This window comes from Protopterus annectens, chromosome 5.part0, assembly GCF_019279795.1.
Source record: "Protopterus annectens isolate FY-2018-M chromosome 5.part0, PAN1.0, whole genome shotgun sequence".
NCBI lineage: Eukaryota > Metazoa > Chordata > Ceratodontiformes > Protopteridae > Protopterus > Protopterus annectens.
This window is the reverse complement of record NC_056735.1, coordinates 1,167,318,240-1,167,346,187: the sequence shown is the minus strand read 5'-3', so window position 1 is coordinate 1,167,346,187 and position 27,948 is coordinate 1,167,318,240. Positions and strand designations below refer to the sequence as shown.

General features: G+C 43.4%; 1 protein-coding gene across 2 annotated transcripts in view; it reads left to right on the top strand.

Moving 5' to 3' along the window:
• CWF19L1 (CWF19 like cell cycle control factor 1) overlaps positions 1–27,948 on the top strand; it is a 633,757-nt gene that overhangs the window by 541,851 nt on the left and 63,958 nt on the right. Inside the window, exon 13 of one of the 2 annotated variants that reach the window (XM_044071016.1) lies at positions 12,800–13,900. The exons of the other annotated variant lie outside the window; for it this stretch is intronic. Coding sequence (XP_043926951.1) covers positions 12,800–12,952 — 153 coding nt within the window. The 3' untranslated portion in view covers positions 12,953–13,900. Of the gene's footprint in view, positions 1–12,799; positions 13,901–27,948 lie in introns of those variants that run through there. 2 annotated transcript variants of the gene reach the window in all.

Below are 27,948 nucleotides of genomic sequence, written 5' to 3'. Positions count from 1 at the left end.
GTCACTGGTAAATAGCCAACATACTGGAATACTTGGCAGAGCTCTTCCACAACGGCCTGTCCTATTCTTCCATTAAGATTCATGCATCAGCTATTTCAGCAGAATACGACTTGGATCCTCCAGTCTTCTCACATCCTCTACTCAGGCAGTTTCTGATAGGAATTAAAAATGTAAAACCACCTAGGAAGCCACCATTACCAGCATGGGACTTGAACTTTGTGCTAGAAAAGTTAACACTCCCTCCTTTCGAACCAGCAGCAACAGCAGAATTACAATACTTATCATGGAAGACTGCTTTCCTGCTTGCAATCACTTCAGCAAGAAGGGTATCTGAGCTACAGGCATTAATGGCAGTACAGCCCTTCCTGATCTTCCATCAAGATAGAGTGTCCATGAGAACAAATCCTACGTTTATGCCAAAGGTGGTTTCCAGAGTATCTTTAAATCAGGCTATCCACCTACCTACATTCTTCCCCAACCCACAGAACAGGGGAGAAAGACTGTTACACACCTTGGATGTACATAGACAATTACGCTACTACCTGGACAGGACCAAGGGCAATAGAAAAACTGACCAGCTACTGGTAGCATATGCAACAGGAATGGAAGGAAAAGCAATTTCAAAACAGACAATCTCCAAGTGGATAGGAAATTGCATTAGATTTTGTTACTCCTACCATGGAAAGAAAACTCCAGAAAACATCAGGCCTCACTCTACAAGGGCTACAGCCACTACCACAGCTTTTCTTCAAGGAGTGGCTACCAAAGACATTTTAGAGGCTGCTACTTGGAGCTCCGTGCATACATTTGCCAAGCATTATAATCTACCTTTATATTCCAGATCCCGTGCAGGTTTTGCCACTGCTGTTTTGCAAGGGATCTTAACTACACCATAATCTTATTTCTCCTCCTCCCCCAGTTTGGTTATGGTATTCTACCCATTTGTAAGGACTGCAGATGCATCCTTGAAGGACATAGTACAGTTTTGTACCTACCATAAATGTAGATGTCCGATAGGCATGCATCTGCAGTCAGGATTACCCACCCTCCTTCCCCTCTGTGGTACTCCTAGGGTATTTGCCCATCTTGTAGCTAGCTGGGGGAATCTATTATGGTGTATTTGTTTGTATATATGTACATACATGCTTATTTTTGTTTGCTGTCTACTATTTGGAACCATTTTCATTTATCCAAATTTAGCCTTCCTAGAGGGCGCCTGGCATCTGGGGCAAGAAACACTGAGGAAAATGGCGTCGACTGATGCCTTTATACCTGAAGAACTGCAGCTATGACGTCGGGTGAAGTGCGACACCAGCCGAGGCCAGACCCAGACTTTGGAATCCGGCCGACCGAAGGGCTGCCTGACGACAGGACAACCCATTTGTAAGGACTGCAGATGCATGCCTATCGGACATCTACATTTATGGTAGGTACAAAACTGTACTTTCTTACTCCTGCCTCAACACAGGCCTCTAGTTATTCCTCCTGTTCTGGCTATTGTAGATAATGTTTTCTTGGAATCTGGCCTTACCCCAGACACTTTACTTCCAGCTCCCAGAAAACCTGACTGGTATTAGAGTACCCGACTCTCACAAGTTCCTCTTCAAGAATCGTACTGCGGATCCAGAGACCATTTCCCAAGGACCAAAAGGCATTAAGGCTACTGCTGCCAAAAATCCTACCCTTTCTGATAGAGATTCTAGAGCCTTAGACAGATGGGGTAAGAAGGTATACACTTCTGCTGCTTTGGCCATTAGGGCTTTAAATTGCCAGTTTCATATGTTAAAGTATCAACAACATATTATGGGACAACTTAAACAGAAAAGGATGTTGATTCCTGACTGTGCTGAACACAAAGACTTGCAAGATTTAATGCATTCTGCAGAACAAGTTGGTAAACATACTTTGCAATGTGGTTTTGATGCTTTAGAAGCATCTTGCAGGGCTGCTGTCCCTGGGTCTGTACTTAGAAAACATGCTTGGCTTAAGGAACAAAACTTGCCAGATCATGTTAAAGCTAAATTACTGGATGCACCCTTAAACCAAGACCGCCTTTTTGGCAACAAAGCAGAGGAAGTCCTCAAAAGGATGGTGGAAAAAGCTAAATCTATGCAAACTGTTAAAGATTTTCTACAAGTACAGCCTCCCAGATTCAGTAGGCATTGGCCTTCAAAGAACTGGTCCTTACCAGTCCCTTCCAGGCCTTCTCAGTCCAAACCCAGGAACAGCAGACCACCAAGACTTCAGTCTCAGGCTATGCACAGATCTAAGGAGTAGGGGGGCTCCCACTTCCAAAGCAGGGAGTAGTAAGCCACCCCCCCCATGGAAAAATGGCACAATGACTTAATCTTAACCCTTCCAAGCCCTGCTCAACTACTTGCTCCCTTAGGAGGAAAGCTAGCCCTGCATGCAAAAAAACTGGGAACTCATTACCCAGGACAAATGGGTTTTAAACATAGTTTTCTGAGGATACAGATTCCACTTCCACACACTACCAATCCCAAATGGTTGGAGGCCCAACAGCAGGTTTTTTCGCTTCTCAGTATCAGGGCTATTCAACCTGTCCTCGCAGATCTAAGGGGACATTTTTATTCAAGACTTTTTTTGGTACCCAGAAAAGAAAACTTCTGGCATCCTATCCTGGACCTCTATTCTCAACACTTTTCTGGTGTTTCCAAAATTCAAAATGCTAACTCTCTAACAGCTTCTTCCTATGCTAGCCAAGGATGCCTGGCTAGCAACCCTAGACTTAAAGGAAGCTTACCTTCACATCCCAATAAGAGAATCCTGCAGACAATACCTACATTTTAGGGTGGACTCCTTGCACTTCCAGTCCTCTGCACTTCCCTTTGGCTTATCTACTGCACCCAGGGTGTTCACAAAGTGTCTAGCTCCAGCTATTGCATTTTGCAGGCAGAGAAATATTCAAATTTACCCATACTTGGACAATTGTCTGATTCAGGCAGAAAGCCAGGACTTACTATTACAACACCTGGCATTTTTGTAAATAAAATTCTAACCTCACTGGGGTACACCATCAATGAAAATAAATCTCACCTAGTACCCTGCCAACAGGTTGTATTCCTGGGCGCAAGCTTGAACACAACTTCCCAGATGGCATTCCTCACTCCGGAGAAACAAGTTTATTTGGCAACCTACTTCAAACTATTGGCCACAAAAACCCAGCTGTCTGCAAGGAAAATACTGCAAGCTTTGGGGTTCATAGCCTCTTGCATTCTGCGAATTCCATATGAAAGACTGCATATGAGGAAACTCCAATGGTATCTAAAAGGTCTATGGTGTCAACATTCTCAGGACCTAAAAACAATGATTCCTGTCATTCCTTTTGTAAGGACAGAGTTCCTTTGGTAGGCAGATGCCTGCTACCACAACAAGGAGCTCCCTTTCACTCTAAACCCTACCGCCCAAACCCTAACAACAGACGCATCAGATTATGCATGGGATGCTCACATGACAGAGCAGTGCCTTCAGGGCAAATGGAACCCGAGACAGATGCACCTGCATATCAATCAAAAAGAAATGTTAGCTGTACAAAATGCTCTGACAGCCTTCAAAGACCTTATTCTTCCAGGACAACTATTGGTAAAGACAGACAACACCACAGTTATGTGGTACATAAACAAGCAGGGGGGACCCCACTCCTACCCTCTCTGCAGACTAGCCATGGCTCTGTGGAGCACAGCCTTGAGCTACCAAGTGCACCTACAAGCTCAATTCCTGCCAGGCAAACTAAATTCACTGGCAGACTACTTAAGCAGAAATCTCATGGACCCGCATGAATGGAAACTAGAACCCAAAATATTCAACCTCTTGAGGAATAAATGGGGGGACCCCAGAGGTAGACCTGTTTGCCTTCCCTCAGAACTACCAATTGAACAAATTCTGCACCAGAACTCTCCACAGTCAAGCTTGGAAAGTAGATGCCCTGTCCTTTACCTGGGAAAGCCTCTCGGTTTATGCCTTACTCCCTCTGCCTCTCCTCTCGAAGGTTCTACTAAAGATCAAACAGGACAAGCCAAGGACAATACTGATTGCACCAGACTGGCCATGCCAGCACTGGTACCCACTCTTGTGCAGTCTGACACTGCTACAACCATGGCACCTGCCACAGACCCCTTCCCTGCTGTCCCAGCAGGCGAGCCAGATTCTGCACCCTCGGCAGCTTGGCTAATTCCGTGAGCTCTCCTCTAGCATCTCTCAGTAAGCAGGTGCGGGATATTATTCTGGAGGCAAGGAGGCCTAGTACCCGAAAATCCTATGCTGAAAAGTGTAAAATATACTGTTCCCGGAGCCAGGCTCAGGGGATGGGCACAACGGTGCCCAGTTTACCTCATAGAGTACTTAACAGAAATGCTCCACAAGGGCCTTCTCGTCAATTAAGATTCATGCCTCTGCCATTTCAGCACATTATAATACTGAGCCCACCCCTTGCTAAAACAATTCCTTAGAGGGGCCAAAAATTAAAGCCTCCCCCTCAGGAGAGCTCCCACACCAGCCTGGTACCTTAACTTTGTATTGGAAAAGCTCACCCCCCCCCCTTTGAGCCAGCTGCAGCAGCAGCTGAGTTTAAATTCCTTTTTTGGAAAACAGCCTTACATCTAGCCATCACTTCAGCAAGAAGAATGTCTGAATTACAGGCCCTCATGGCAGTGGTGTACCCTTCATTATCTTCCGTGCGGTCAAGGTTTCCCTCAGGACTAATCCTTCCTTTTCCCAGTGTGGTGTCTAGTGTGGCCCTAAACCAGTCCATTCATTTGCCTACTTTTTTCCCTGATCCACAAAACAAAGGGGGAATGGATACTGCACTCTCTGGACGTGCACAGACAACTTAGATTCTATTTGGATAGAACTAAGCCTCTCATAAAATCTGACCAACTGCTATTTGGCTTTGCTGCAGGGGGAAGGCCATTTCAAAGCAAACCATTTCCAAATGGATAGCCCATTGCATTCATTTCTGCTACAAGCACCATGGAAAACCTACCCCACAGGGGAGATGAGATCACATTCCACCAGGGCTGCACCTACCTCTGTAGCATTTCTCAGAGGGAGTCCCTACCAGGGACATCCTGGAAGCTGCTACCTGGAGCTCTGTACATACCTCCACCAAGCATTACCATCTGCCTATCTTTTCTAAATCCAGAGCTGGATTTGCCACAACAGTCTTGCCGGGCTTAATAGCTGGCCCTAATGCTCTTCAACTACCTCCTCCCTTCCTTAGCTTTGGGAATCAACCCAAATGTGATAACTGCAACAGTGAGACATGAAGAACATAGTACAGTTGTGTACACTTACTATAAATGTAGATGCTCGAGTGTATTCACTGTTGCAGTCCTGGTTACCCTCCCTCCAGCCCCCTGACTTGTCTTGGCTCTACCTTTCCTTCTTGTTTGGTATATACATACACACATTATATATATATATATATATATATATATATATATATATATATATATATATATATATATATTTTTTTTTTTTTTTCCCATGTGCATTTGCTTTTTGATGGGGGTGTACCATTCCATATAATTGCTTCCTATTGTGGGGGCACCTGACATCTGGGGCAAAAAAAACTGATGTAATGGCGTCAGCTGCATGTTTTATACCCCTGACGACCTGACACCATGGAAGAAGTGATGGTATCCGATGCAGAATCCAGATACTCTGGTATTCAGGCTGGCTGAGGGCTACCTGCAGGCAGATAACCCAAATGTGATGACTGCAACAGTGAATACACTCGAACATCTAAATTTTATGGTAAGTGTACACAACTGTACTTTCTTAAAACAAGGTCTTTGTCTTGATTAGAGATAAATCTTACAATAATAGATCTTGTACGGCTGTTTTTACTGGATACTGAAGTTGTAGTTAAAAACCTGTGCTTTTTCTATCCGAAGGATAGTGCTTCGGGTAGGTTTAGGATTTTAGCAATCCAAGAAGTCAGGAAATTAATCATATTGTCCCCTTCCATCTGCTGCGGGATGCCATAGATTCTTATGTTCTATTCTCAATGTCATCTATCTTTTCATTTAGTCTGGTGAAAGTCAATGTTTTTCTCTCATTCTGTTAACTGTAGTCTAGATCTGTTACAGAATCTTCCAAAGCAGCAATCTAGGCAGTTTGTTGTTTAAGTACTTCATTTAATATGGTTATTTGTTTGGTGGAATCTGCTTTTATATTGTCCACTTTTAAGTTTAATTTGTCTATTTTACCTACCCAGTCTTGAACTGTAATAAGGATTGCCTGTATTTCGTCACTGGAGTTTATTGCTGAGAAAATTTGGAGCTGCTCATCTTCCTTTGTGAATGTGGTTTGTGTCCCTTCTATTCGAAAGTTTGACAGGAAAATATGTAAATTTTAGCTTAGAAATTGCACCAACTTGTAGCATACATCTTCCAGAATCTGACTTGTAGCTTACATCTTCCAGAATCTGATTTTAGTAGTTTCTGGTCTTTGTTGGTGAAATTAAATAAAAAGAATCTTATCAGGAAAAAATGAAGGCTGCAGATCTCAAGAACTCTGCTGCTTTCAGCTTGCCATTCAAGCTACGCCCCCGCTTTAGTTGACAATGTAATGTGGAACCTTTATGTGGATCACAGGAGTTCACTACACTCGTTTTCTTAGCCTTACAGAGATCAAAAAGTGCATGGCATCCTCAGTTTATTATTAGTCCAGGGTGCTCTTTGACAAACCTGAAGATGTTTTTTGTACACTTGCCCTTCATTTCTTTTTGTTCAAAGAAGTCTAGTAAAGGAAAAATGAAAGAAAAGCCCAGTCAGTTCTTATTCTTTCCTAGCTGAGACAGCTGTGATATTTGCATCTTCAGTGATATTTGCATCTTCAGGAAATGCATCAGCAGTTAGGTTTTGCATCCCTCCCCTCTCAGTCATCACCTTGAAGTTAATGTTTTGATGTAGTTATTTTGCTATTATCTCCCAATGTGGTGTTTATTTTTTGACAGATGATGAACTATTCGCATTAAGGAGATGTCCTTCATGGATGCATCTGCAGTCATAACAACTGGGTTGTCCTGTCGTCAGGCAGCCCTGCAGTCGGCCGGATTCCAAAGTCCGGGTCCGGCTTCGGCTGATGTCGCTCTCCACCCAACGTCATCTCTGTTGGTCTCCGGGTATAAAAGCATCAGCCGACGCCATTTTCCTCAGTCTTTCTTGCCGCGTGGCACCCGAAGCAGAAGCTGTTCGCAAGTGCCGGTCGGTCGGATCCAGAGATTACTTCTACCGAATACTACTTCGAAGACTTCTAAAGCTAAGTACCCCGTTGGGGACTCTTTCTTGCCTCAGCCGATGTCAGAAAAAGTTAACAATTGTTTAACCTGTGGGAAACAAATACCTCATAAAGATTTCCACTCTTACTGTCTGCCTTGTTTAGGCCCAGCCCACGACGTAGCAGCCTGTTCGGCCTGTGCTTCTTTCAACCGACGAACGCTTAGGCGTCGGTCGGAGTTTGCAGAACAGTTTTTCGGTTCTGATTTTGCGTACATTATGCCGTCGGATCCTCCGACTACCCAATCTATCAAAAAACGCAAAGAAAAAGACCGACACTCGCGGTCCGCGGTTTCGGCCGAAACCATGGTTAAGCAAACCGCGAGTGTCTCGGTTTCGGCCGAAACCGAGAAAACTGATCAAAGTACAGCTGAACCTATCCCTACAACTGAGGCCCCTGCTACTACTCTTGAATCGACCTCAGAAATTTTACCCACTACGGTGGTTGACTTATCAGACACCATCCCCTTGGATGTCTCTACCCCAGCACGTGGTGCTGCTAGGCCTCCAGCAGCCATGTCCATCAAGGCCTTCGCCAGGGCTAAAGCAGCCAAGACTACTAAAACAGTGCCTGTTAAACCCTCCACTTCCAGGCCCTCTTCTAGTTCTCAAATGCTTACTTTGGCAGAAGATTTAATTTCTTTAATTAGAGGATCTCAATCTCACCCAGACAGGGCCTCTCAGCCCCCAGAGAAGAGACCTAGGGCAGAGCCCCCTGAGCCAGTGTCTTCTGATGATTCTGCTGATGAATCAGACATAACTGACCAGCCAGAGGCTCCCTTCTCCAATTTTGAAGATTCTGATGCTGAAGAATCCATTCCAGCTGCTTCCCCACCAGAAGAATTCTCCTTTGGGGAAACCTTGCATGCCATGCGAGAACAGTTCCAATGGCAGCAACAGGATTTTTCAGACTCCAGAAAAGACTTAGGACCTTCCTGCACCTCCCACAGCACAGGCCCTTAGCTATACCTCCTGTTCTCTCTGTGGTGGATGATGCTTTCAATGATGTTTGCTCCGCTCCAGATTCTTTACCCCCAGCCCCTGCCAAACCAGACAGATTTTACAGGGTGCCAGATACTCATCACCACCTTTACAAGGCCCCACTTGCAGACCCAGAAACTATATCCCAGGGTCCCAAGGCAGTTGCAGCGACCATAGCTAAAAACCCTATTCCTTCTGAAAGGGAAGCAAGGTCATTAGACAGATGGGGTAAAAAGGTCTACACTTCAGCTACTCTCTCAGCTAGAGCATTAAACTGTCAGTTTCACATGATACAGTACCAAGAGTTTATGCTTGATCAGTTAACTAAAAAACTAACCACTGATGAATCTCTTGATAAGAAATATGTACTAGAGATGGTAAATAACATACAACAGGTTAGCAACCATTCCTTAAAATGTGGCTATGATGCACTGGAGGCTTCATTTAGATCAGCCATGACTGGCACAGTGATAAGAAGGCATGCATGGCTAAAGGAACAAGCTTTACTGGATCATGTTAAAGCTAAGTTGCTAGATGCTCCTATGGACAAGACAAGCTTGTTTGGTACACCTGCCCAGCAGGTTATGAAGAAAATGGAAGAAAAGGCAAAATCAGTTCAAACTGTTAAAGATTTCTTGCAGGTTCAACCCCCAAGGTTTAGCAGGAACTGGCCTGCCAAAAATTGGTCCTTTCCTGACTCCACAAAATTTCAAAGAGGTAGGAATAGACGTTCCAGAGGCAGAAACCAATCCAGAGGAGGTGCCTACAGAGGACGACAGTGGCAAGGTAACAACAGAGGCACAGACACAGCCACTGCCACTACATCAGCACAACCACAGTGACTTAACCCTAAATCCGCCTACCAGGGAACAAATAGCAGCTCCTCTAGGCGGAAAGTTAACCTTATTTTCAAAGAACTGGCACTACATAACAAAAGACAAGTGGATTTTACAAACCATAGATCAAGGTTACCGGTTTCACTTCCACACTTTACCAATCAAAAGAGGAATGCCAAATCTACCTCCAAATCAAAAAACAGAGGCTCTACGCCAGATAATGGAGTTAACAAACATGAGAGCTGTGGAAAGAGTGCCAACAGCAGAGCAAGGAAAGGGGTTTTATTCCAGACTATTCCTAGTTCCAAGAAAGGAAAAAAGTTGGAGAAACAATTCTCGACCTGTCCACCTTAAATACATATATCATTGTCCCAAAATTCAAAATGCTGACCCTACAGCAACTTCTTCCCATGCTGGGCAAGGAGTCTTGGCTGGTAACTCTAGATCTCAAGGAGGCATACCTGCACGTCCCCATTCGACCAATCTGCAGAAGATGCCTCAGATTTCTTGCAGGATCAGAGCACTATCAATTCTCAGCATTGCCCTTTGGCTTATCTACTGCGCCCAGAGTATTCACAAAATGCCTGGCATCAGTAATTGCCCATTGCAGACTACAGGGAATTCAAATTTACCCATACCTGGACGACTGCCTGCTACAAGGGGACAACATAAGCAAGCTGACAACAGATTTACAAAGGGTCATTTACTTGCTACAAGCACTGGGATACACAGTCAATTTACAAAAGTCAAGGCTGATACCATCCCAAACAAGGACATTCCTGGGCGCGGAATTGGACACAGTAAAACAAATGGCATTCCTGACTACAGAAAAGCAAAAAGAACTTCCTCTTTACTTCTTGGCTCTAACAAAACTGAACAAGTTAACAGCAAGAAAAGTTCTGCAGGCCTTGGGCTTCATGGCATCATGCATAATCTTAGTTCCATTTGCCAGACTACATATGAGGAAACTACAGTGGTACCTAAAGAATTTATGGTCCCAACACAGACACAGTCTAGAAACAGAAATCCCACTAATTCCATGCTTAAAACAGGAGTTCCAATGGTGGGCTCAGGCATGCCAGTCAAACCCAGGCCTACCCTTTCGCAGATGTCAAGCAAGCCAGACCATCACAACAGACGCTTCAGACCTAGGATGGGGGCCCACATGCTGGACAAACGCTGCAAGGACTGTGGACACAGGATCAACTTCACCTGCACATCAATCTAAAAGAAATGCTGGCAGTAAAACTGGCAATCCAAAAGTTCAAACCATTTCTCAAAGAGGGCCAGTTGATGATAAGGACAGACAACACCACAGTCATGTGGTACATCAACAAACAGGGAGGCACTCATTCATACCCCCTATGCAGAATGACCTTGGAGCTGTGGACCCTGGCACTCAGTTACAACATCCAGTTACAGGCAATATTTGTACCGGGGAAAGACAACACTCTAGCAGACATATTAAGCAGAACCACTTCGGATGCCCACGAATGGAAGCTGCACCCGGACATCTTCAAGACCATCTCAAAGAAATGGGGAATGCCACAGATAGACCTATTCGCATCACCTCTCAATCACCAGCTCAGAAAATTCTGCACAAGGACATTCCACCCACTAGCATGGAAAGTGGACTCGCTCTCCTTCAACTGGAAAGGCCTAACAGCATATGCATTCCCACCTCTTCCCTTGATACACAAGGTACTACTAAAAATCAAGGAAGAACGTCCAAGAATAATCCTGATAGTTCCAAACTGGCCAAGACAGCACTGGTACCCACTACTGAGGAGCTTGTCTCGGAACAATATGTGGCCAATACCCCTGATGCCTTTGATGTTAACTCAGAACAACTACAGCATCATACATCCAAACCTAAAAACGTTGCAACTGACTGCATGGAACATCACATAGCAGCAGCTAATCCAGAACTTTCCCAAAGAGTTAAAGACATTATTCTTGAAGCACGCAGACCTTCAACAAGAAGGAACTATGCTGGAAAATGGAAAAGGTTTGTCATTTGGAGTACGGAAAGAGGAAAAGATGTGTCAAACATAGATATGCCTAACATTCTGGAGTATCTGGCCGAACTTCTTCATTCAGGCCTGTCCTACTCCTCCATCAAGATACATGCATCAGCTATTTCAGCAGAATACAGCTTTGATCCACCTGTTTTTTCGCACCCTTTGCTCAGGCAGTTCCTCAGAGGAATCAAGAATGTAAAACCTCCAAGGAAACCACCATTACCAGCTTGGGATTTAAACTTTGTGCTAGAAAAGTTGACACTATCACCCTTTGAACCAGCAGCAACAGCAGACCTACAACACCTGTCATGGAAAACTGCTTTCCTACTGGCAATTACTTCAGCAAGGAGGGTTTCAGAACTACAGGCCTTAATGGCAGTGCAACCCTTCCTAATCTTCCACCAAGATAGAGTGTCCATGAGGACTAATCCTACATTTATGCCAAAGGTGGTATCCAGAGTGTCTTTAAACCAGGCAATCCACCTACCTACCTTCTTTCCCAACCCACAAAACAGAGGGGAAAGAATACTGCATACCTTGGATGTACATAGACAGCTACGATACTACTTGGACAGAACAAAAAATAGCAGAAAGACTGACCAACTTTTTGTAGCCTATGCAACAGGAAGGGAAGGAAAAGCTATTTCCAAACAGACAATCTCCAAATGGATAGGAAATTGCATATGATTCTGTTACTCCTTCCATGGAAAGCCAATTCCACAGAACATAAGACCTCATTCTACAAGGGCAACAGCCACTACCACAGCCTTCTTACGAGGAGTGGCAACCAAAGACATTATTGAGGCGGCTACTTGGACCTCCGTGCATACATTTGCCAAGCATTATAATTTGCCTCTATATTCCAGATCCCGAGCAGGGTTTGCCACTGCTGTACTGCAAGGGATCCTAAACACACCATAATCTACTTTCATCCTCCTCCCCTAGTTGGCTATGGTATTCTACCCAGTTGTTATGACTGCAGATGCATCCATGAAGGACATAGTACAGTTTTGTACCTACCATAAATGTAGATGTCCGAACTGGATAGCATCTGCAGTCAGGATTACCCTCCCTCCTTCCCCTCTGTGGTACTCCTAGGGTGTTTACCCTGCTAATAGCTAGCTGTTGGGGGGGAGTCTTTTATGGTGTATTTGTTTGTATATATGTACATACATGCTTATTGTTGTGTTTACCTATATCTATTTGGAAACATTGGCATCTATCCAAATTTTAGCCTGCAAGAGGGCTACTGGCATCTGGGGCAAGAAACACTGAGGAAAATGGCGTCGGCTGATGCTTTTATACCCGGAGACCAACAGAGATGACGTCGGGTGGAGAGCGACATCAGCCGAAGCCGGACCCGGACTTTGGAATCCGGCCGACTGCAGGGCTGCCTGACGACAGGACAACCCAGTTGTTATGACTGCAGATGCTATCCAGTTCGGACATCTACATTTATGGTAGGTACAAAACTGTACTTTTTATTTAAATGCCAAGGATTTGCATTGTGATGTGAATGAGTGTGGCACCTCTTCAGGTGAATTTTACTGAAGGTTTTTGGAACACCTTTCTCTCAAAGTACCAGTTTATCCTGCCTTTCTAGAATGCACTGTTCTGCACTGATAGTATGTTTTTTTTTTCTCCCTCCCTTTCATTTCAGCTGCCCCGGTGCCTCCGTCCATCTCCAGGTCCACCATACACACAGGACTACTCTGAGCTACCTGGGGCCAGCATGAATCTTAAAGGTGTCCTGGGCCTGGGTGCTAGCAACTGCTTTTGGTGCTGGGGTTTATATGTGCGGAACTCGTCATGAAGATATCAGTATAATTTTCTTGGTCTCCGTAATAGTAGCTACCCAGCATCCTCTTATTCTGCTTTTGTTTTGCTTGTCTTTGAACCTCATCAGTGATTTAGTATTAATGATGTTTAAGGTGATTAATGCCTTCTCTCTCTCTCTCTCTCTCTGTGATGATTGGAGGCCTGCTATAGACATGCTGTATGCTTAGAGATATTTATTTTGTAACTATATATAATGTTTTAAGTGCTCAAATAGTTAAATTGTTAAAATATTATTGGCCCCTTTTACTGAAGGATAAAATCTGGTTAATTTCATTGTCATATTCCAGTATTTCTTTTAAGAAAGGTCGCAGCTTATCATATTTTTTTAGTCCATAGTAAATTTGTTTTCCCTAGCATTAGTATTGAAGAACCAGTGAAAATTAAATTGGGTATGTATAATTATGGTAAGTGTTCAGTATGTAATTTAGTGGTACATAACTTTAATAAAATTAATGGAATTAGTTTTAGTCCTAAGCAAAATTTTAATTGTAACACTGAGAGAATTTTGTTCTACGTTGCACCAACAGTTTGTTTTATACTGGGGAAAGCCAGAGGGCTTTTAAAATTAGGTTGCAGAAACATGTTGGAGACCTCAGAAGAGGCTTGCATTTTAAAGATTTTCATGGGGGTAATACTGAAACACTTGGGGGTTGCATTTTGGAACAGGAAGTGTTGCAGGTAGTGGAAGTGTCAACTGTTAAGGAAAACCTTTTAAGTAAAGAAGTTATGTATATTTTAAAGTTTAATACCCTGGTTCCTAAAAGGTTAAACATGGAGTGCAATTGGAAGTATTAATTAAAAATGTAATTGATAAATTTGTTATCTGGGTGTTATGTAATGCGATGGTCGGTTGTAATGAACTGTACTCCTTGAAGGCTGTGCTTGACCGAGGCGCTAAAGATATTAAAGTTTTTTACCAGTATTTCTTCTGTGGCAGTGTTTTTTTTTTTTGCTATTACATGATGTATGTATGTTTGTTTATATAGATGGTGTACAAGAATGCTTCTGCGTATGAAGGTGCCTTTTGTCGTACTTGCATCCCAAGAATGAGACAGTTGTAACCATGTTTGTACTTCTGAAGGGACAGAAGTATACTACTGTTTTACTGTATTATTTTTTTCCAGTAAGTTTTGAATGTGTTGAGTACATTAGACATGTACTCCTTAACTTCTGTTATTTCTTCTTTAAAAAAACTGGGATGTTAACCACCCATGCTAGAGTTATCTGTTATTTATACAGCCCCTGTATCCAGTGACCAGTCTTGATATTGCATGCTTTGGCAGTACTTCAAAAGGCATTGATATTTTCAGGGTAGATCTGAGCAGTGAATAACATTGGGATTGCTGCAGCTAATAGTTGATGCCAGAAAGTAGGAAGTGAATACAGAGTATTTACTTTTACTGTGAGCACCTCACACAGCTCTGTTTTCTGTTGATATCAACACACTTGTCATTGATGTGTGTGTGAACAGCCAGAACCAATGCTCAGATCTGCAGATGTACAGTATTGGATGATGAATGTAAATATATAGATATCGGATACAGTGATGAGTCTTGTGCATTTGCAAGATTGCAAGAATGTGTTTTCAGAATTATGTTAAACCAAATATACTGAACTTAATTTAAACTTGTATGTAAGCCAGAAATGAACAAGTAATCTTATAGGTTTGTAGCTGTGTACTAAGATAAACACTGAGGCCTTTGCAAGCCTAGCCATGCATCCCAAATCTGACAAGTTCTGATACCCTTGATGAGTGTAAGCAAGGGGCTTGGTAAGTGAAATATTTTCAAGCCGGGGCCCCAGGAGATGCACCATTTACAGGCTGCCTGTGTCCATTAGAGACATAGATGCCAAACCAGGGATGAATTTCCTGTTCTCCATCCTGTTAAAGCTGCACTTCAATTGGGTTATGGAGGAATTCTGAATCACATGGATGGGGAAGCCTGATGTCATGCCATTTCACTGTTGCAGTATTCATAACATCAGCGATCCCCTGCCCAGGGTAGCCCAACATCCGGCCAGTATACCAGAGCCCTAGGTTTCTTTAAGGTACACCGTACGTCACACTTAAGCTGCTTGCATAGTGTAGGGCATGAAGGTGATGTCCTGATGTACCATCTTCAGAACTACTTTGCCAGTAGTCCGAATGCCTACATTCTGTTGCCGGTTTCACCGAGCCATTGTAGATAAGTGCTCTATTGAGTTTCCTTTTTTACTTGGCTTTTTTTGCTTGTGGGTTTTCATGTCATCCAAAAAGGGTAAATGCCAGTGTGAGAGACAGATTCCCCATAAACACTGCCACGAACAAGGTCTGTTTTGCCTTGACACCTTGCACGATCATATTTCCTGTTCTGTATGTCTGGCTTTTGTATCAAAAACTTTGCACAGTAGACTTTCTTCTTTGGCACTTTATCTGGAGAATCGGTGACTTAAACTTCACGTGAAATTAACTATGGAGGGACTCGCAAATACTATGGAGGGAGCTTCCTGCCTTGAGGGACAACCATCAGGAAAGAAAGCGACCAAGAAGCGTAGGCAGGAGTCTTCCACTGTTCGGCCTCCACTGGACGTTTCTCCCAAGGTGAGAGAATGCTCAGAGGTTCGCTCAGCTTTGTTGTTGAATTCCTCTGCCACAACTGGGTTGGAGTCTGGCAGATATAAGCACCTCCAAGGAGGCTTTGCAGATGTCAGTTTCTGAGGGAACCATGGTTGATCATTACCAAGAAGGCCTAAGGGTGTTCCTGAGATTTTAGTCAAAAAAGTCCCTACTACTGTTATTTAATGCCATCCTGGATCAAAGCATTCCAAGTTTTATAAGACTGACATCCCATTAAAGAAACAACAAACAACTAAACATGTTTTTTCTGCTCCTAAGGATCCACAAAGTGAATGACCAGCCTTCACTCAAGGTTTGTTTAGTGCTTTGATGGCTTTGAAACCTCCTCAGGGTGTTTCTGTTCCAGCCCCTCCTTGGTCCTCTACTCCCCTTAAGACCCATTGAACAGGATTCCTCGTAGGTGGAGTTGGGTTATCATGAGGAATCCCTTGCTTACTCTTCTCAGATTCCTTCTCCTTTGGACTATGGGTCAGAAGAAGAAGAATCTACCAGTCCCGTCCTGATAACTCCCTTTGAAGAGATTTCTTTGGGGATACAATCTCTAGGATTATGGAGTTTTTTTTTTAATGGAATTGTGCTCCAGTCTATGAGATTCAGAAGCGATACTATGAGTTGCTTCAGATGGAATCTCCTAAGCCTTCTGCTGTCCCTCCTGTTTTGGCTGCTTTGTTGGATGTGTTTTCCAATGCCTGTAAAGCTCCTAATTCTCAGCCTCCTGCTTCCAAGAAATGTGATAGGTTTTATAGGGTGCCTGAGGAATGTAAATTGTTGTACAAGTGTCCTGCTGCTGACCCCTCAGTGGTGTCTGTAGCCTCTGACAAGCCCTCTAATTTGTTTCCTTTGCCCAAGGTACTGCCCTCTAATAAAAACAGCAGCACCTTAGAAAGGCTAGGTAAGAAGGTTTACACCGGCTTCCTTGGCTTTTAGGGCTAATTATCAGACCCATATGTCCAGGTAGATGTTGGCTCTTCTATCCCAGGTTTAAGTTAAATCTGATCTTCCAGACTCTGAGGGTACAACTTCTGCCCTTTCTTTGTTGGGCACTTCCTTACAGGTAGTTCGTCATTCCATTAAGTGTAGTTATGATGCAGCAGATGATGCTTCTAGTGCTGCTGCTTTTGGGTCAGTGATGAGGTATTCTTGGCTTTAACCTTTTCCTTATTATGTCAAGGTTAAGTTGATGGATACCCCTCTTGATAATACACACTTGTTTGGTGAAGCTGCTGCTGATTTGTTCAAGTCCCTTCTTCTGCTCTTAAATTTCAGAGAAACTACCCCAATAAGCCAGCCTTTGCTTGCAGGCAATCTTGCCCTTCTCCTAAGGGCAAAAAGGTTGGCAAGTGGTCTTCTCCTGCTAGGGCTACTCAGACTTCAGGACCTCAGAAGCCTTCCTTTCTAGATAAACCAGGTGCTGTTTGAGTATCCAATTCTTCCTAGCCACTTTCCTCTTTTTCTTCGCCTCTGTCCCTCTCTCTTCCTGTTTGGCTATAGATTATTCAGGATTCCCGAGTTCTATCCATTATTCACCAGGGGTATTTCATGGTGTGGAAATCCCTTCCCCTTATTATGGGTATTCCTCAGCCTCCTTGGGAACAACTCTCCTTTTTCCCAGAGGTGCTTTAGGACCTTTTGACTCTGGGTACTATTCAAGAGGTGCCCGTGTCCCAAAGCGGAGGGTTACTCTAGGATGTTTCTAGTATTCAGAAAGGAGGGTACTTTGGAGACCAATTCTAGACCTCTCTCCAAACAGTTTTCAGAAGGTGCCCACTTTTCGAATGTTATCCCTTCAGACTTTTCCTCTCTTGCTTTCTCAGGTTTATATGGTATCTCTGGATCTCAAGGATGGTTATTTCCATATTCCGATTCATCCCTTTTTCTGGAAGTTTTTGCATTTCTCTGTTGCTTCCTGGCATTTTCAGTTTTGTGCTTTGCCCTTTGGCTTTTCTACTGCCCCAGGGGTATTCACCAAATGCCTTGCTCCTGTGATTGCTTTTTGCAGACTATGAGGGATCTAGGTATTTCCCTACTTGGATGACCTGTTGTTTCGGGCATCCTCTGCAGAGTTCCTGTTGCAAAATCCTCAATTTTGCCATCTGTCTTCTTCAGAGCCTTGGGTTTACAATAAACTTGAAAAAGTCTTCTCCGATTCCTTCTCATGGATTCTGACGGTGCCTTTGCTGACATCCCTGCCTCCTTCCAAGGCCTTGACCCTCATCCACATCTTTCAAACTCTTCTTACTTTGGCTTCCGTTTCAGCCAGGGAGTTTGAGAGCTCTGGGTTTTATGGCATCTACCATCCCTATGCTCTGTCTGGACAAGCTTTACATAAGAAGTTTCATTAGTTCATGAAGCCCGTTTGGCTTTAGCATGCTCATCCCCTAGAATTTGTAGTTCCTCTTCTACCTTGTCTCAAGAAGGAACTTCACTGGTGGATGGTAGTGCAGGGGGTTTGGTCTCCCCTTCAGCAGAAGGAGCACATTAATGTCGGAGATGAGAACTCTTCTGCTGGCTCTTCAGGCTTTTCATCCTCTCTTTTTTCCTCCCCGGGACCTCTCAAGGTGTTTATAGACAATACCACAGTGATGTGGTACATGAACAAATGGGGGGGGGGGTGAGATCTTATCTTTACTGATTGGCTTTCCTGGTGTGGGATCTTGCTATCCAGTATTAAGTGACTCTTCAGGCAGTTTACATTCCCTCAGGTCAAAACATTGTGGCAGACACACTGAGCAGGTCCTTTAATTCAGTCCCATTTCTGGACATTGTCCACCAGTGGGATACTCCTCAAAATTTGCATCCCCTCTGAACAGACAGCTTCCTCTATTTTATGTTGTAGTCCTGGGTCCTCTGGTGTAGAAGGTGGATGCCCTTTCTCTTTCTTGGAAGGGGATATTTCTTTGAGTTCCTCTCCTTCCACTCATTCCCAAAGTCCTGTTCAAAATTCAACAGGACACACCAAAATCTTGTTGGTGACTCCCTTTTGGCCAAGACTGCATTAGTTCCTTCTGCATTTAGCCAAGGGCAGTCTTCAAGTCCCTACAGGGTGGACCTACTCACACAAGGCAAGGGATCACATCCATCCCCATCTGTCCACTCTTCTACTGACTGTGGGTGATAAGATTTTGTTTCCACATAGACACTTTTTTTTTCTGAGGAGGTTCTTAGGGTCCTGCAGGAGGCCAGGAAACCCAATACTAGGAAATCCTGCTCGTCTAAATGGAAGAGTTTTTTTTTGTTTTTTTGTTTGGTGTCTTTCTCGCAAGCTGGATAAACTTTCTGTGGATGTTCCTTTGGTGGTTCTCTGTGTGAATTGCTCAATGCTGGTTTGGCTTATTCTCTGTTGAGGCTCACTTACCATCTATTTCTGCTTGTCTGCCTTTATTTCCTCCTCTAACTTCTAGGTTTGAAGCTAAACAGTTCCTTAAAGGTGTCCTTCATATTAGGCCTCCCAGGAAGCCTGTTCCTCCTCCCTGGGATCTTTATCTTTGTTCTGGAGAAATTGACTGGCTCCTTTTGAGCCTACAGTTTCAGCTTCCTTGCAACATTGCTCTCTGAAGACTGTGCCTTTGTTAGCCCTTTCTTCTGCCAGATTGGGTATCTGAGCTTCAAGCCCTCATGGCTTGTTCTCTTTTTTTTTTTTTTTTCTTCACAAGGACAGGGTGTCCTTTCATACTAATCTTCCTTTTATGCCCAAATTGGTGAATGAGTTGTTCCTTAATCAGTGTATTCATTTGCCCACTTTTTTCCCTTTTCCACCATCTGCTAGTGAGAAGGTGCTACAAATGTTGGATGTGCATAGACAACTCAAATTTTATTTGGATAAGATTAAGACTGTTAGGAAATCTGATCAGCTCTTTTTCCTCTCATCCCAGGTCCTTGGGATTAGCTGTATCCAAGCAGAATGTTTTTTTTTCTTGGATTGCAAAAGCTATTGCTTTTTGTTATTCTTTTCATGGTAAGAGTCTTCCTTCCTTCTGTAAAAGCTCATTCTACTAGAACTGTGGCTTCTTCTGCTACTTTTTTCAAAGGTTTGGATACTAACTCTGTTCTTAAGGCAGCTACCTGGACGTCTATGCATGCATTTACCAAGCATTACAAGTTGGATGGAATCTCCAGAGCTAGATCTGTTTTTGCTAGGGCCATCCTTCATGTCTTCTTAGAGAGCTCTTCTGGTCCTTTCTCCTCCAAAGTTTCTTCCTGAGCTTTGGCAGTCTCCTTAATGTTATGAATACTGCAACAGTGAAATAGAAGGACATAGTACAGTTATATAAAGTCTTACCATAATAGTAGATGTTCTCCTCTTCACTGTTGCAGTATTCACTCCCTCTGTTCCATTTCTTTCCTGGATGTACTGGTTACCTCTTGGTTTTCCTTGGACTGGCATTCCTTCTGGGGCTTTTGGTTCTGAGGATGGTGTGTCCAGACAGCGCTTTTATGCCCTACACTACGTGAGGAACCTACGTGTGATGTACAGCCTACCTTAAAAGCAACCTAACACTTTCGTATACTGGCCGGACATCAGGCTACCCCAGGCAGGGGATCTCTAATGTTATGAATACTACAACAGTGACAAGAAGGGCATCTACAGCTATGGTAAGATTTTACATAACTGTACTTTCCAGATAAGGGGTAGTCTCAGGAATACATACCCATCTCCAGCAGGTCCTGCTTTATCACAGGTAAAGTGTAAGTCTTTAGAATGAGTAATTCTGGCATGGTTTATTTTTAGGATATGTAGGAGGTCTATTGGGGTGGAGTCTGAAATTGCCTTTTATGCCAGGCATAGATCTCCCCTCAGCAGCCCGAAGGAGAATCTGTTCCATTGTCAGCCTGTGGCCATTGCATTTATTGCAGTGGTGTCTCTTTATGGTAATGTAATCTGAAGTCCTATTCAAAGTTACAGTTGTTTTTTCCTGGGTCATATATATACATCTCTATGGTAGGTTTAACCTTAATATTATATTTTGGATGCCAGTATAATGTACCAGATTTATATAAAAATGCTTTCTTTTTGTCTTTGCTCGATGGTGCAGTGTCACCACTGAGTTAAGACGCTTTTGAGAACATGAATACCATAATAACTTTTTGAATCAGGGCAGTAGTGCAGAGGAATTGAATGAACTGTGTAATGTTAGGCTGACGATAATTGTACAGATCATTATATGTGATGTATAATATTTGCAAATGAAAATATGTGAGTATGGGTTTACATTTATATAAATGTATAATTGTCTGTCATAAGTGGCAGTTCAGTAAAGATGATGTTCATCGTGTTTCACTGTTGCAATCATTACAATTACCTAGGCCGTGATCATGACGTTGCTAGTTGTCGGTTTTGTGCTAGATTTAACCATAAAGCGTCGGTACGATTTTGCTTTTCATTACTTTGGCCGAAGGTTTAACTATATAATGGCGTCGGAACAACCGACGACCAGAATTCATAAAAAGCGCAAGGATAACGAAAAGGACAGGCATCCGAGGTCCAAAACCGACGACGAAGCCTCTTCTAGGCCAGTCGCTGATTCGCTGGTGCTCAGTAAGGCGCTTTCGCAGCCCCCGACTCCTGCTACCTCAGAGCCACAGGCCGCCTCGACTCCCACGTGGAGACAGCTAGGCCACTGGATACTCAAGGTATTGGCCCTTCGGAAATCAATTCCTCAGATGGGTCCAGAGCCACTGAGCAGGCATCGGCTTCTGAGGGTGTTTTCAGACCTACACAACTTTATATAAAGCCTACTTCAGCATCCAAGACAAAGTCTAAAGCAGTTTTAAAGACAAGGAAACAAGTACAGCATTCTCCAGAACAGACTTCTATGCCTAAGAAACAGATGCTCAAAATGGCCAAAGATCTAATTACTTTGATCAGGGGTTCCCATCCCCCTCCTGAAAAGAGGCCTAGGCAAGATACTGAATATGGTTCCTCTGATCAGGTTTCCATTTCCTCTGATTCCTCTTCAGAACAGGGATATTCTATTCCTCCCTATGAGGATTCTGATGCTGAAGATTCTATTCCTTCAGCTTCTCCTCCTGAGGATTACTCATTTGGGGAAACCCTGCATACCATGAGGGATCATTTCCACTGGGAGAGCCAAGATTATTCAGATTCTAAGAAAAGGCTTAGAGACTTTCTATTACTTCCTCAGCACAGACCTCTTGCAATTCCTTCTGTTCTAGACATAGTAGATGTATTTTCAGAGTCCGGCCTGTCTCCAGACTCTTTACCTCCTGCACCTGTTAAGCTGGACAGATACTACAGGGTTCCAGATTCCCATACATTTCTATATAAAAACCCTGCTGCTGACCCAGAAACTTATCTCACAGGGTCCCAAAGGGGTCAAGGCTGCTACTTCTAAAAACCCTGTCCCCCTCAGATAGAGATTCTAGGGCTCTGGACAGATGGGGGAAAAAAGACTACACTTCTACTACCTTGGCTGTAAGGGCTTTAAATTGTCAGTTTCATATGCTCAAATATCAGCAATACTTAATGTCTTTTTTTAAAACAAAAATGTTGACATTCTGAATGTTCTGAGAACAAAGATTTGCAGGATTTATTGCATGCAGCTGAACAAGTGGGAAAACATACTTTGCAATGTGGTTATGATTCACTGGAGGCCTCGTGCAGGGCCACTCTTACAGGTTCTGTTATTAGAAGGCATACTTGGTTCAAGGAACAGAATCTGCCTGATCATGTTAAAGCAAAATTATTGGATGCTCCATTACAGCATGATACTTTGTTTGGTGTTAAGGCGAAAGAGGTGTTGAAGAAAATGGAGGATAAAGCTAAATCTATGCAGACAGTAAAGGATTTCTTACAGGTGCAGCCACCCAGACTTAGGAACTGGCCTTCTAAGAATTGGTCCTTTCCAGTGTCAGACAGGCCACAAAGAGGCAGATTCAGACGCCCTAGAGGCAGGCAACAGCCCCAGGGCTCATGCAGGCCCAAACAATGGGGTGCTTCTACCTCTAAAAGCGGAGAAGACAAATCACAGCCTTAAAGGAAACAGTCCCAATGACTTCCTCTGCCAATGCCAAGCACTTATCTTTTGGCAGCTCCCTTAGGGGGAAAGCTAGCACTTTTTTCACAAAATTGGCACAGGATCACCCAAGACAAATGGGTCTTAAATATAGTCTCTCAGGGCTACAGGTTCCACTTTCACACTCTTCCAAAGGCAAAAGGTATGCCAGACCTGCCACACAATCAATGGGCAGAGGCACAAAAACAAGTTTCATCTCTCATGGACATGAGGGCTATTCAGCCAGTGCCACAACAACAGCAGGGACAAGGATTTTACTCAAGACTTTTCTTAGTACCAAGAAAGGACAAAGCCTGGAGACCAATTCTGGACCTGTCTATTCTAAATACTTTTCTGGACGTTCCAAAATTCAAAATGTTGACTCTGCAGCAGCGTCTGCCCATGCTGGGCAAGAAGGCTTGGCTTGTAACTTTGGACCTCAAAGAGGCATACCTGCATGTCCCAATCAGACAATCTTGCAGAAGATACCTCAGATTCATAGCTGGCTCAATGCACTACCAATTATCTGCACTGCCCTTTGGCTTATCTACTGCACCCAGGGTCTTCACAAAATGCCTGGTACCAGTAATTGCATTTTGCAGACAAAGAGGAATTAAAGTATTTCCCTACTTGGACGACTGCCTTATTCAAGCAGACACCAAAGACATTCTACTAAAGCATCTGGCATTTGTAAAAAGATTGCTAATTTGCCTATGGTACACAGTAAATAAAAATAAATCAAAACTAGTACCCTCTCAAGAGATAATATTCCTGGGTGCAAGCTTAAATACAACTGCCCAGATGGCTTATCTCACGCCAGACAAACAAAGGCAACTGACAAACAAAGGCAACTGACTTCTTACTTCGAAAACAGGGCAACAAAGACCCAGTTATCTGCAAGAAAAATTCTGCAGACTCTGGGCTACATGGCATCCTACATTCTACTAATTCCATATGCAAGACTGCATATGAGGAAACTACAATGGTATCTAAAAAGTGTTTGGACTCAACATTGCCACAGCCTGGAAACATTAATTACTCTCATTCCCTGCCTGCAACAGGAGTTTCGATGGTGGGCACAGGCCTGTCACCACAACAAGGGACAGCCATTCGCTTTACCCACAGCCAGGCAAACACTAACAACAGATGCATCAGATTATGCCTGGGGGGCACACATTGCAGGAAAATGTATTCAGGGCACATGGCCCCCAAGCCAAATGCTTCTTCATATCAATCAAAAAGAGATGCTAGCTGTACAGAATGCCCTGACAGCCTTCAAGGACCTACTTCATCCAGGACAACTGCTGATAGACGGACAATACTACAATCATGTGATACATAAACAAGCAAGGAGGTACACATTCTTACCCCCTCTGCAGACAAACCATAACTTTGTGGAACACAGCATTGACTTATCAAGTACACCTGCAAGCACAATTCCTGCCAGGAAAGACAAATACCTTGGCAGACGAACTAAGCAGAAACCTCATGGATCCTTACGAGTGGAAACTAGATCCACAAATCTTCAGAATGATAACAGGGAAATGGGGATGCCCAGACATAGATCTATTTGCCTCCCCTTACAACTGCCCGCTACAGAGATTCTGCACCCGGACTTAACACGAACAAGCATGGAAAGTGGGCACCCTTTCATTCAGCTGGAAAGCCCTCTCAGTATATGCCTTCCCTCCTCTGCCTCTCCTCCCCAACGTACTCCTAAAGGTCAGACAAGAGAAGCCAAAAATGATCCTGATTGCCCCAGACTGGCCATGCCAGCACTGGTACCCAATCCTAAAGAGCTTCTCTCAAGGCCCAGCCTGGACATTACCTCAAATTCCTCATTTGCTGACCCAACAAAACAATCAGATCCTACACAGCCAACTCAGAACCCTAAGTCTGGCTGCATGGTGGATAATGTAACCATTCAGAACACACCTCTCTCTAAAGCAGTTATGGATGTTATTTTGGAGGCCAGGAGGCACAGCACCAGAAAATCTTATGCAGAAAAATGGAAGAAATTCTGTGCTTGGAACCAGGTACAAGGAAATGACATGCTTGTTCCAAATATTCCTCGGATTTTACAATACCTAACTGAGATGCTGGACAAAGGCCTATCCTTCTCATCAATTAAGATCTATGCCTCTGCCATTTCAGCTCATTGCAATACAGACCCACCTATTTTCTCTCTACCACTGCTAAGGCAGTATCTCAGAGGGGCCAAAAACATAAGACCTCCAAGGAGAGCTCCAATACCTGCATGGGACCTCAATTTTGTCTTGGAAAAACTCGCACTGCCTCCTTTTAAGCCAGCCAATACAGCTGAGATAAAATACTTATCATGGAAAACAGCTCTGCTCCTAGCAATAACTTCAGCAAGAAGAGTCTGAGTTACAGGCACTAATGGCTGTGGAACCTTTTATTATTTTCCATCTGGACAGGGTTTCTCTAAGGACAAACCCAACATTTATGCCTAAGGTAGTGTCCAGTGTGGCTCTTAACCAAACCATACATTTGCCTACCTTTTATCCAAACCCGCAGAATAAGGGGGAGAGACTTCTGCATTCTTTGGACATGCACAGACAGCTACGCTTTTACTTGGACAAGACTAAAGCTTTCAGAAAGACTGAGCAACTCTCAGTGGCATATGCTGCAGGATCGCAAGGAAAAGCCATTTCAAAGCAGACTATTTCAAAATGGATAGGCCACTGCATTCGTTTCTGCTATCCACAACATGGCAAATTAGTGCCTAAGGGCATTAGGCCACATTCTACCAGAGCAGCAGCCTTCCTCAGAGGAGTACCAACCAAGGACATTTTAGAGGCTGCAACCTGGACTTCAGTGCACACTTTCACAAAGCACTACCACTTGCCTCTTTACTCTAAATCCAGAGCAGGCTTTGCCACTGCAGTTCTGCAGGGCCTCATAGCCACTCCTAATTCTATTTAGGCCCAGCCACCCAACCTCAGCTTTGGGATTCAACCCAACTGTAATGACTGCAACAGTGAAACACTATGAACATAGTACAGTTGTGTACCTACCATAAATGTAGATGTTCAAGTGTATTCACTGTTGCATTCCAGGTTACCCTCCCACCATCCCCTTTCATTGCTGGGACTTATCTGTACTTCTCTATTCTATACAACCTATGTGGTGTATTTGCTTGAAGATGAAGGTTATGTGCATGCTTTTTTATGATCAGAATTTTTTAGCCTACCCTTTTGGGGGCACCTGACATCTGGGGCAAGAAAAACTGAAGAAAATGGCTTCGGCTGCATCTTTTATACCCCTGGTGCACTGACTTCAGGGAAGAGGCAACAGCAACCGACGCCGGACCAGGACTTTGAAATTCAGGCTGACTGCGGGTAGCCTGCCAGCAGGATAACCCAAGTGTAATGACCTGCAACAGTGAATACACTCTAACATCTACATTTATGGTAGGGACACAGCTATACTTTTCTTGTTTAAAAAAATAGTGCAGAGAGTTTATATGTACAAAAAGAAAAGTCCAAAATGATAAATTTATAGAGAATCCTAGTTCAAGGAATAAGAAAGAGGTATTATGCTGTAATGGTGGTGTTTAATTGTGAAACTCAATACAGAATGCCAGAATCAGAGACAGCAGATAGAAATGCAGTCAAATTTTAAAATTGTTTAATCCCTCCGCACCACACGCTCCAGAGACCTCAACCTCATTGCCACAATCAACAGAACGTGCTGGAGGGACAGGTTAATAACCCATAGACTACCCATTCTATGGAATAGATTTCCCATACATGTCAAACAGAGCACCTCACTGGCCCTCTTCAAGAGAAATCTTGATGAGTGGATAGGAAAAAGAAAATTCACCCCGGGATCACTCCAGTGGCTCTACTCGACAGAGGCACTGGGAACTAAGGTCGGGTGGCACGATGCAAGGGTAATCCTATGGGCTAGGCTTATAAAGGCTCCAGGGCCATTAGCCTAGTACACACCTATGTAATAGTTGTTGAATTATTAGCTCAAGAAGCAGGGACATTACCTCAAAGTGAGTAACAATGGCCCAAAGGATAGTGACAGTTTTAACGGTCAATTATTGACTTAGAAAATTAATAGAATAAGTGGGGTTTTTTTTGGTTGTTTATGTATTTTCTAAAAAAAAAAAAAAAAAAGTCTTAATCCATAGTGTCAGACTTTTAGTAACTGTAATCCCTAGTGATTTACTGGAAAACGCATTTTATGAGGGGCAGACAAAAAATGCCAGGTAAAAGCAGGAATTTTCTGACATTTCATAACTATAATGTAAACGCATGCCAGAACATTGTTTGTACCTTTGTCTTGATTATCTAATATAACTGTTACACTCTGAGTTTCACTTTTGATGTTTGCCCCATTTTATCATGTTTCATTTTAATGAGTCATCTGAAAAAGGAGATGCTTTCCTTTCATATATTCTGCAGTGTCACATAGAGACAAGAAAAATGAAAAAAAAGAAAAAAAAACTCCGATCTCTATAATGCAAGACCACAGCTAGAATTAAAAAAAAAAATCTTAATCAGTTCTAATAAAGCAAGGTCAATCATTGCTAGTTTAAAAAAAAAACTCCACCTTGTCTGCAGAATAACACTAAGTAGAAAGGTATACATTGAAAGTGAGACATAAATCCCCCCAGTACAGCCGTAGGTAAATAACTACAAGTAACCCTGTGACTTTGGTCTCTCTAACATCACAGCTGAGCTAATAGTCATCATTATCCCCATATACCATAGCTGGTCTCACTACCCTCTTGTAGACCTTCCCTTTCACTCTTACTGGTACTCGTCTGTCACAAATCACTCCTGACACTCTTGTCCACGCAGTCCATCCTGCCTGTACTCTCTTCTTCACCTCTCTTCCACACTCACCATTACTCTGAACTATTGGCCTCAAGTATTTAAACTCATCCACCTTTGCCACCTCTACTCCTTGCATCCTCACCATTCCTCTATCCTTCCTGTCATTCACACACATATATTCTGTCTTAGTCCTGCTGACCTTCATTCCTCTTCTCTCTAGAGCATATCTCCATCTCTCCAGGGTCTCCTCCACCTGTTCCCTACCCTCACTACAAATCACAGTGTCAAGGGGTGGGAGGTTGGCATAATGGTTAAGGTGTTTACCTTACAGTCACAAGGTGCAGGGTTTGATTCTCACATGGGTTAATTGGCTAGGCTTAAAATGGCCCAGAAGGGCACTTCACCTAGTACTAATCTATGAACCTATCTATCTGCAAACATCATAGTCCACGGTGACTCCTGTCTGATCTAATCTGTCAACCTGTCCATCACCATTGCAAATAAGAAAGGGCTCAGAGCTGATCCTTGA